Raw genomic sequence first — 10,827 nt, 5'->3', positions numbered from 1 at the left:
TGTTTTACAGTTCCATACACCGTAAGGTTAATATAGAGGTCAATAGATCATGGCATTGTGATAGCAGCATCAGTCCTCGATTGCACTAGCTAAAGCTTTGTTGTTATGGCGGATTAACAAAACTGAAATCGCGTGCCGTGCATGGAGTTCTTAGGAGTTGGATGAGTAGTAAAGGCCAAGCAATAGCTAGCCCTCTTTCATCTTCACCAGTTCTTTTAGTAAAATATAAGAATGACTTGCAGAAGCTTACAGAAGCTTTTCTGGTAGTAGATCATCAGTTGAACAAACTGCGCAGGGATTACAGTTACAGGAGGTTCTATGGTGAGCATATTGAAAAGACTTAGGACATTCAATTATGATTTTTTAGGCGATGCCATGATCGCACTTCGGCCAACGCCCTAGACACGTTTGACATCGATAATGATGACAACATTTTTAGACTAACATTTTCCATTGTTTCTACTTAATTTTTATAACGAAATTTCAGAGATCATCATATTGGCTCTGTTAATACAAGCCCTGCTTAATCGAGACGAGAAAATATGAGAAAATTCTGAAACCGCAAGAAACAGCTAGCCAAAAATTACGTTTTCATTAAATAAAAATTCTAGCAGCCATCCACAAAGTGCTCTTCTTTCTTTAATCTTTACTCCCCAAATCATCTCTCTGTCATATGTATTACATCTGCTCATTCTCAAGATATATATCCATACCCAAAAATATGAGAAAATTCCACAAACTGCTCATCTTTCTTCAATCTTCACTCCCCAAATCATCTCTGTCATATGTATTACATCTGCTCATTCTCAAGATATATATCCATACCCAAAAATATACAAGTGTTCCATAAATACGTTTTGGTTAAAAGCAAGTATTTTGTAACTTTGTGGTCAGAACAGGATATGCAGTTGAGCCTTCAAGAATGTTAATTTTGTGCAAATTTGCTCAATGACTTTTGACGGAATCCGGCAACTTCTCCTTAATTTCCTTAATGTTAAATAGCAGACCGAAGCCAGCTGCGAATCTGCAAATTAAAACAAGAAAGAAACAAATTGGTCAAACAGTTGAGCTAAACCTCTTTAGGCTAAACTGTGTAATCTTGAATAAATGGCAAAAAACAGAAAACCAAACTAGCAACTTACATAGCAATTGAGCCTACAAGACCTAGAACCGCTAGGAAATATTGACAGAAGTTGTGCCTTCGTGTAGGTTGGACCTCATGGTATGATGGAATAAACTTGCTGCTTATGTATCCAAACTGAGGCTTGATGAAGAAAACAAAACCGAGGAAGAACCCAGCTACGAAACCTCCTATATGAGCTGAATTGTCCATTTTCAGTAGAAATCCAAGGCCGATGTTCACGCCAACATTGAGAAGGAGTAACATGATGGCCGCGAACTGAATATGATGACAAGTCAAATGTTAGCTGTGGGAAGTATATATATAGAACCTCGATCAAATCTCAGCTAGGAGATGTACTTCTGTTTACCTTATCATCATAGAGTGTCCAGTTTGTGATCAACTCCGAAAGGGAGGCTCCACACAGTCCAAAAATTGCCCCGGATGCGCCAGCAGACACAGTCGATTGCAGGTTTTCTTGAACAATACGAAGGCAAGACGCTACACTTCCTCCCACCCCAGAAAGCATATACACAAGCCCGAATCTATCTGCAGCCAAAACGAAACAGTAAGTGCATGAATCATTTAGCACAATTGAACTATTACTCTCTTGCTCTTACGATATCCGAAGTCGCGCTCGAGTCGGAGTCCAACGAAATCAAGGCTGATAGTGTTGAAAAGCAAATGAATGACTCCACCATGAAGCCACATGCTAGTGAAAAGGCGCCATGCTTGACCATGCACCACCAGGTTCCGATCGAGCCCTCCTAAGCTCCTAATACTGCAAAAAATAGCATTATATATATCAAGGTTCCGAATGCAAACCTAGCATTATTTTCCAACTTCTAAAATTCGACCAACTACAACCACTACTACCTTTACCATCATCCTAAAACATAAGCAATGCCACGAACTCTAAGAAGCAACTTCTAACAAAATTGAACATAAACTGTATTCTTTTTTCTCTTTTATATTTAAGAAACTCAATATTGCATAGCTAGACAAATTGATGCATCTTCATGTTTGGGGTTCGGTTGTGGATCAGGTAATTGGATCAATTCTTGTTGATTTCCTAGTTCTCTAAGCCTGTAATTTCCCTTCCATCATCATATATACCTAACTGCAACGCTTAGGCTGTTTATTACATCGATGATATCAGTAATCTATTTTATAAGAGATCGATGTTCTCCATAAATTTCATGGTCACTTATGATTAAATCTAACATTAAACGATTTAGTTAAAATAATTTGATGGTCTTAATCTCACCTATTGATTTTAAATAATGTAATTGAATTTTCATACTAGCTCATCAATTCTCAATCTCTTCTATCTATTCAAAAGCATCTCGATTATATATCATCTGGGTGAAAATATACTGAAATCCTAATAGGCAAAGGAAAAAAGAAAGGCAAAATAGAAAGAATAGAATAAACAGAAAGGAACACAAAATAGATAGAAATATTGAGCGAGATGAGAGAGATGAAAAATCCTTACGTATCTGCGGTAGGACCAATCCAATGAACTTGATCGAAGGGTTCGAATGAGAACCTGCCAAAAACATGACCTAACATACACGTATCCTTTGAGTTTCTAGAGGGGCAATTGTTCTTATACATTTCGTACACAAACATGCCGAGATTAACCAAGCATATGAGAGGCACAAGCCACGGAGAGTGTCGCCTTTGGGGTGGTGGCAAGGGCGGTGGGGCGTAAAACTGCGCGGGCGGCGGGGGTGGTGGTGCATAATACATTGGAGGCGGAGCTGGTGGATAATACATATCTTTGGATGTCAATCGGTACCGGCCGGCCGCAAAGGAGGAATAGGTACACACTGCACCAAAGCTGTTTCGGCGATGGTGGCAGCTGCAAAATGTGCACCAAGTCGTAGGGGATGGAGAGAAGGGGGAGATATAGATTTCGGGTGGCAAGGAACGAGTCTTGTTTGTTGGGTTGACAGTTGAATTAGGTATGTACATTTCCCGCTAAATAGTTCTGTACGTGGATATTACCTAGCTATTTGGCCTCTTACCGGCCGATTTCATTCTTCCTAGATTGGTATGTTTATGTGGTAATTACTTGGGAAACACATTATGTGATCTGTAGTACAGTTGTTTGAATGGCATTATCAAATTTCATTTTAACAGAGTAGAACTTCACTTATAATTATATATATAGTGCATGCCTCAGTAACCTCAAATATGAACGTAGCATCTTCATATCTGAGAATACACGACATTATATTCAACTAAAAGATGTATGCTCAACTCTAGGTGAACTAGTAAACGAAAATAAGTTTGTTTTAGATATATTTTCAAGTTTCATTTCATGTAGTGGTACTAATCCAATTAATTACCGAGAAGGCTAGAAACATGTCAAGATTGTCAAAAGAAGAAAGCCATAATAAAGAAGTATGTGACATGTTTATTTAGACTATGATCCTAAATAAACATGAGGGGGTGGTATTTGATATAGGGTGATAATGTAAACAGACTCGGGGGGAAACTATTATGGGACCTGCGATTCCGTAGGCGTTTATCTAGTACCAGCTATTGGTTCTAATTTCTTCAACTTTGGTGCGTTGATGTTGGCATCGTATAATTTAGCACTTAGTTACAAACAACTTAGTTACAAACAATCCAGGTTCAGAATGAGATCGACTTTTTAGCTCGATTTATTTTGTTTTTTCTTGATACGAAACGACTAAACAAAGTACAAGAAAGAGGCTCTCAGGCAGCCAATGCCGAAAAGGAGCTCCATTATAATTTCCACATCCACCAGACCACCACAAACATCATAAGTTCATAACTGAACAAAATTTAAGCATTTCGGACAATAATGTATAGTCAAAATGCCTAAAGTTTTCAAAACAGAGATTCTGTAGATAAATCAGTAAAGTTCCACAGTTCTTCCAGAATTCATACTATAATCAAATGGTAAGACTAGTGCTCCAGATCTCGGTTTTGCACTCCGAAAGAAACTAGCGCAGAAAAGTACAAATAAGTGAGATAACATTCCGCTTGACATGCACAGAAACGTAAATAATAACAAAGCTGCTAAAATAATATTTAGAACCTTATCTGATGTAAGGGATAACAAGACAATAATCACTTTTAAAGCAAAAATATTTGGAGTTATTAATATCATAAGCATACAAATTCTCATGCTAATACTCTAGAGCAGATGGAAGGAAAATGATATTCTACATTCCTTTACTGCTATTAACCAAAACTAGCAGCAGCCACAAGATCCAGAGTCCACCATCCTTCAAAAGTAGATCATACTTGCACTGCAGAAACATATACCAAAAAGAAAACCTGTGAATATCTGATACAATGCAATCCCACACCCCTGAGCACATGCAAAATGAATACCAAAATGAAAGAAGATAAAACTTTATTTGAACCAAGAATAAAATGCGATGATGGAAAGGGTATCTTACTGTATGTAGAAGTATCAATTTGCTCTGGGAGCTCCTTTATGTCCACTTCAAACCTTGACTGGACCTGAAACAATCATATGGTAGAACTTCGGATTAGAAAAAAGGACAATTTGGTAATCAAAGAAGCACATAAATCCTATGCCTATGCTAAAATACATTCAATTATAAATTACCTGATTAAGTACATCAGAGTCAGCTGAGGATGAGACAAATGTTATTGCCAACCCTTTAGTACCAAACCTTCCGGCTCTACCAACCTGTGACGGAAAAAGGAAAAACATGAGTGAAGATGACATACTGAGAATTGAGTAAAAGTGGTGAATACAAAAGAATAAAACAAATACCCTGTGTAGGTAGGTATCAGCAGAATCTGGCATGTCATAGTTGATAACAATGTTAACACGTTCAATGTCAATTCCTCTTCCTACTAAGTCTGTTGCCACAAGTATCCTTGAAAGGCCCTCCTTGAAATTCTTGTACCTTTTCAACCTACAAATGGAAAATTATTCAAAATCAGATGAGGATATATGCCATTCCTGATTTCTAACATGTAAATGTAGAAACAACACCATAAGCGAGTAAGGCAAAACACTGAACAGGATATATGGCAAATTAGAAAATTGATGAAGACAATAATTAGAGTGCCAACAGAAGGTAAAATAGGAAAATAAGAAATCCTCTAATGCAGTAACAATACAAACAAAAGAAAATAAAAACTCCAAATGAAGAATTTGGTTTCCCAAGTATGGAAAAGAAATGATTTATAAAGCAATTTGGCAGGTCAAAATTAACAAATCCATATTGAGGACTCTACAATTTCACCCGCAGCTCAGCAACGAGGTAGGAACCAGGTTCTTAATGATTTTAGCAGGAGTTAGATTGCTAGAAAGAGTATGATAAAATAATTTAATTCCAACAAAAAACCGGATATGATAGCAATTCACATATCCATGCCATATAATCATTATCCGTGGGATTAATGGGAAGGGAAAATAGCCGAACCAAGAATTCAATATACCCTCATGGTTTTCCCTTAGAAAGAGTACATTCATAGCCCACATTAGCTCCTATTTTTCTGAGCAAAAAGAAGAAAACAATAACCCTTCCTTTTTCACTTTAAATTCCAAACAGCCCATCATATCATGTTCCAAACATCACAAATCACATGAAAGAACAGAAAGCTGGGAAAAAGACAAAACATATTATTTACTTTTCAGTTCTAGACAAAGTCCTCAAAAGCCACACATCACCTTGAAAATTTTTGGGACAAGACATTGATACTAAGAGGCTGGTGACACTGTCACTGAAAGAAAAACAGCTAGTGGTCTAATTAGTTGCTGATTTTTAAATTAGAAATAGTTGATTGACAGAAATACTATTGGTGATTGCAGTCAATAAACAACCTTCAATATTGAGGCTAAAGATTTAGTGTTCCAAAATGAAAAATTTGAACCCTCAATCACCGCAAAAAACATTAACAGAGGATAAATCAAAGCCATTAAGCGGAAAGAATAAAATTACACTCCTGGCATACAATCAGTGAAAATCTGATCATCACAATTAAGGCCAACAAGAGTTCACTTGGCTTAAATTTAAAGACAAACTATCTATAGTAACAGATAATTGATGACAACTGCTCGTAATATTTTATCATAGAATCTCCGAATGAGCAATACATCAAAACCACCACACAATGAATCAACAGTTAAGATACATAGTAACAAATAGATCAATACTTTACTCACTTGAATATCACCCAAAAACAATAGAATGTATACCTTTCTTCCTGTGGCATTCCAGAATGAATGCAGATAGAGGGGAAATTACAGTCAGCAAGTAACTTGTTCAACTCAGCTGCTCTGCTCACACTTTTTACAAAAATAACAACTTGATTGAAATCCAATGCATCTAGAAGGTCGGTCAGCTTGCGGTTCTTCTCAGATTCGCTCAATTTGATGTAATGCTGTAGAGAGAGAGAGAGGGTTAAGCAATCAAAAAACAAGTCACGAAAAAAAACAAAAGGCTCATCAATCACAAGTCGAGTGTACCTGCACGAGACCATGAAGCGTCAACTTCGCTTCATCATCAACATAAATCTCCATCGGCTGAAAAAAAAAAAACAAACGTAACCACAAAATGAATTAGAATCCCAGATGCCGGTAACATCGAAAATTTAACAAACAAACCGTTGCCGGTAATCTCAGATTTACAAAGTATCCCATGCAATATACATAGTAATTATATTATTATATAATTATATACTTAAGTGCTGCCTCAAAAAGCTTAAAGAGACTCGTATGAAGGTCTCGAAATCCGCCCAAACAATTTCCCTTCACACATTTTAGGAACTGATTTATTTCATCATGTTCACTGGATATCCCCTTCACACATTTAAGAAACTGATTTACTTCATCAACATGCTTCCTGGGTAATTTATTAATTATTTATCAGTAGTAAGTATGACAATGTCTGGATCCGATTCACAACCAAAGGAAAAGGTATTCCAAAAATGGTGATGGTTCCCAAATGCATGTCAAGTTTTGATCAAATCTTACATCTTGCATAAATTTCTTGCAGACAGGGCGGATCTCCTTGCTTAGTGTTGCAGAAAACATCATCACTTGCTTGTCATGAGGAGTCAACTTGAAGATCATCTGCACATCTCTCCTCATATCTGTATAAGATAGAACACACAATAAATATATAAACATAACACCCAAAGAAAATTTGAAATCCCCATTAGTGGAATTAAACATAAAAACTTACCAAGTGATTCAAGCATCTTGTCGCATTCATCAAGAATAAAATGCCTCACATTCTTCAGTCCAAGCTCTTTATCTCTCGCCAGAGCCAACACTCTCCCAGGTGTTCCCACAACAATATGAGGGCATTCATTTTTCAGCAAATCTCTGTGAACCTTAATACTTACACCTCCATAGAAGACGGCAACTTTTAGCTCCGGCAAGTAAGTACTAAACCTCTCAAATTCATGACAAATCTGTAACAAGAACAATAGTTCTGCTTAGAATATGACACTGAGAATAAGATCACACAAGCAGGATACTCCCAACCAAAAATCTAATGTATATGACACATCCACGGATCCACCCAAACACACAATGCATGCATAACGCACATCATCATATTAATAGATTGAAGTGGAGTATTCTACAATGATCATGAAGTCACAAGGCGTACCTGGTAAGCCAATTCTCTTGTGTGGCAAAGAATGAGAGCAGCAACTTGACCAGCAACCGGTTCTATTTGCTGAAGAGTTGACAGAACAAAGACTGCAGTTTTTCCCATCCCAGATTTCGCTTGGCAAAGAACATCCATTCCTAAAATAGCTTGAGGGATGCACTCGTGTTGAACTGATGAAGAAGCAAAGAAAATCGTACCGGATGAAACCGCATTAAGTATAAATGGCTTCCAGATCCTTTTTATGGAAAGGTTTACCAAACCAATTTTCTTGCCCAAATGATGAATATTGAATTAGTGATTACCTGGAGATATGTAAAACAGCAGATTCAGAAGCAAGCAAACAAGATAGAAATAATATATTCTAAAACAACTGAAATCACAATAACAATCTTGGGATTCTCATAAGTCCAGCCCAATTGTCACCATCAAAACCAATGCCCAACTAGACTTCAATTGGTAGATGAGAACACAAAATTCATATGTTAAGTATTACACAATCATGTGGTACAATGAACAAAACTATTAACGGAATCATATAATGCATTCCACATTTTCCTAGTGATGAAACATGTAGATGCTAGAAGTTATTGTAACACTATCAAAAAATTAACATGATGACAATATCAGACTGAGGTGCTAGCTAAATTCACAAACTGAAGCATGCCTCAGCATCAATGCAGAATTCAAAGAGGAAGCTGATCTTGCCTTGCACAGAATTACTACGGAGGATGCATAAAACACGATGAATGTAGCATGTTCTTTCAGACCAGAAAAATAAATCAACAGGCTTCTTGACATCTATTTAAAGATTAACAACGAAAATATAGTGAAAGGGTGATTAAAGCTTTGCCTTCAGATGGATGTTCGAATCCAGAATCCACAATCGCTCGAAGCAGCTCTGGTTTCAACAGGAAGTCTCTGAATCCCGAACTATGGATGCCGACATAGCCCCTATATCAATTCACAAAACATATTAGAAAATAAAATTTATGGTCTCAATAAGAGAAGAAAATAAAATAAAATACATGTCATTACAACATTTAAGTACAAAGGTTTATGCACTCAGCACCAAAAATACAAGGACATGAGATCCATTTAGGCAGTTTAACAGGCACAAACAAGTTTCTAATTTAAACATTTGCCCAGTGGTGGAACAAAGATACAGGAGAGCATAAAAGCACGGTTGCCTGATGCACTCTTTCTCCTAATCCCCTAACAAAAATTGACCACCCCATCTGTTGGTCTAAAGTTCCGACTCTAAATCATCAACTCTTAATACAGTAATAACGTGAAAAAAAAAATGGTCTTCCTAGGATTCAAAGTAATTCCAGTAAAGTCCGCAACTGGCTTTATTAATCACCATTAAACTTCAAGCCTGATCTCATTGTTTACCCCCATTATACTCAACATTCGACTCAAGTCTACACCACTCACGGCGGGTTCAAACTAATCATATCGAGCATGACTTTAACTCAACAAAGTTTTTTGGATTCTTGGGTTTAAACAAAAAGGGTTACCAAATATTACAAAAACAAAAAGGTGCAACCTTGATCAAAATACCAAGAAAGACAAAGACGATATTAATTGAAAGAAACTAACTTTTTCACGGATTCGCCATTGGGTTTGCCGGAGACGGAGTTGGGGGCGTTTTGCTCTTCCTCGTCGTAGTCGACGAGCTCTTCCTCGTACCCATCGTTGTCTCTGATTTCACCCATCCTTCCTGTATTCACATCCCAATTTGAGATTCCAGTGTCTCATAATTGCGAACCACGAGTTTCAGAAGAAACAAGTTGAAATAAATTGCGTACCTTTGAGATTGAACTGAGAGCGAGAGAGAGATTGAGATGCCAAAGTGTCAAAGCCTCTGTGAAATTAAAATAAAAAGAAGATAAAATTTGCGGGGAGAAGAAGGGAGGGAATGGATCTAGGGTTTCAGGGAGAAAGAGAGTTGGGGAGTTGGGAGAGGAGATATAGGGGCGCTCACGAATGGGATATTTGAACATACCAAATTAGCCTCTTCAGTTGCCCTGGTGTCATGTCCTCGTGTGGGCCAAGTTGTAGCAATATACTAACTTATGTTCGGTGTTACACACGGGATTACAGAGTATTGTTTAGTTTATGGTTTAAAAGAATAGTGTTATTTAAAGCTCACCGATTTAAGTATCTCATCGTTTAAAGAGATGAATATGAAAATAAGTTGTTGCGTAAACCCAAACATAATATTAACCAAATTAGACTCATTATTTAGCACAATCACATTTAGTCATAACACACGATATGTACAAACTAATATAAAACCATCATTCTTCAAGAAAAAAAAATTATAAAGCTATCAAACTTTAGCTTTATTCAAAACACCAAGATATAAAAGAAATCTAAACATAATTTTATGGGTATGACTGTAAAGCTTTACATAAAACACTACCGCTTAACCAACATCATACTTGGTGCATGGAAAAGAATAACCGCCTCATGCACGATCTCAATTAGATGTTGTGGGAGATTCAGAACAGAGACAGTTTCATCTCTGTTCAACCGTGTATTAGTAAATGTACGTAAGGAACAATATATAATGATTTTCGTAAAAAGAGGTCAGAATATACAACCGTATGTTTTGATTCTTAAAAGAGAAATTCGTCTGAATGGTATACAAACTTTTACTTATTATAAACTTTGGTATATCAAGTTTGAAAATATCATAACGATATCTTATGTTTCTATCCCGACCTAAGATTGGTATATATAGTCATTAAGATGACCAATCTACCCTTGAGTTCTCATTTTTTCTTAGTTTTTTTTTATTTGTTTTCATATTCAAGAAATATTAGAAGAGGTTTTGGAATTTGTTGATTTGGGTTGGCCTTTATAAACTTGAAGAAGATTGAAGAGGGGAAGCATACATAAGTTTAATCTTTGTTGTTTCCGCTGACACTTAAGGATCTTGTTATTGTCGTTGATATTCAAGGATGATTAAGATGAAGAACTAATTATTAGCAAGGAGAAAGTGACGATGAATTTTTTCTCTACGTTCCAAAAAATATAAAAAGTACAAAAAAAAAAGAAAAT

At 36.5% G+C, this 10,827-nt stretch overlaps 2 protein-coding genes across 2 annotated transcripts; both read right to left on the bottom strand.

Moving 5' to 3' along the window:
* Positions 1 to 732: 732 nt before the first annotated feature.
* LOC101298816 (inactive rhomboid protein 1-like) lies at positions 733 to 1,831 on the bottom strand. Its single transcript, XM_004305464.1, has 4 exons — positions 1,741 to 1,831; positions 1,491 to 1,669; positions 1,143 to 1,399; positions 733 to 1,024 (listed from the first exon to the last, which is right to left on the bottom strand). The coding sequence occupies exons 1-4, from the start codon at positions 1,829 to 1,831 to the stop codon at positions 946 to 948; spliced, it is 606 nt and encodes a 201-aa protein (XP_004305512.1). The 3' UTR covers positions 733 to 945.
* Positions 1,832 to 4,200: 2,369 nt separating this feature from the next.
* Positions 4,201 to 9,845, bottom strand: LOC101301987 (DEAD-box ATP-dependent RNA helicase 56-like). The gene is made up of 12 exons (XM_004303271.1): positions 9,570 to 9,845; positions 9,361 to 9,481; positions 8,612 to 8,712; positions 7,759 to 7,931; positions 7,327 to 7,558; positions 7,116 to 7,234; positions 6,609 to 6,665; positions 6,339 to 6,523; positions 4,905 to 5,049; positions 4,734 to 4,817; positions 4,561 to 4,624; positions 4,201 to 4,407 (listed from the first exon to the last, which is right to left on the bottom strand). Exons 2-12 carry the CDS (start codon positions 9,474 to 9,476, stop codon positions 4,397 to 4,399), a joined length of 1,287 nt encoding a protein of 428 aa, XP_004303319.1. The 5' UTR covers positions 9,477 to 9,481; positions 9,570 to 9,845; the 3' UTR covers positions 4,201 to 4,396.
* Between the last annotated feature and the right edge of the window lie 982 nt (positions 9,846 to 10,827).

Source organism: Fragaria vesca, linkage group LG6 (assembly GCF_000184155.1).
Source record: "Fragaria vesca subsp. vesca linkage group LG6, FraVesHawaii_1.0, whole genome shotgun sequence".
Lineage (NCBI taxonomy): Eukaryota > Viridiplantae > Streptophyta > Magnoliopsida > Rosales > Rosaceae > Fragaria > Fragaria vesca.
This window is presented reverse-complemented; position numbering and strand designations above follow the sequence as displayed.

Excerpts from the sequence above, each read along its gene's own strand:
- LOC101301987 (XM_004303271.1), bottom strand. The coding sequence starts at position 9,476 with ATGGGTGAAATCAGAGACAACGATGGGTACGAGGAAGAGCTCGTCGAC. Across the intron at positions 4,818-4,904 it reads CTGATACCTACCTACACAGG|GTTGGTAGAGCCGGAAGGTT; the intron begins GTATTTGTTTTA and ends TTTCCGTCACAG. Across the intron at positions 4,625-4,733 it reads ACTCTGATGTACTTAATCAG|GTCCAGTCAAGGTTTGAAGT; the intron begins GTAATTTATAAT and ends TGATTGTTTCAG.
- LOC101298816 (XM_004305464.1), bottom strand. The coding sequence starts at position 1,831 with ATGTGGCTTCATGGTGGAGTCATTCATTTGCTTTTCAACACTATCAGC. Across the intron at positions 1,670-1,740 it reads CGAGCGCGACTTCGGATATC|ATAGATTCGGGCTTGTGTAT; the intron begins GTAAGAGCAAGA and ends TTTTGGCTGCAG. Across the intron at positions 1,400-1,490 it reads GGACACTCTATGATGATAAG|TTCGCGGCCATCATGTTACT; the intron begins GTAAACAGAAGT and ends CATCATATTCAG.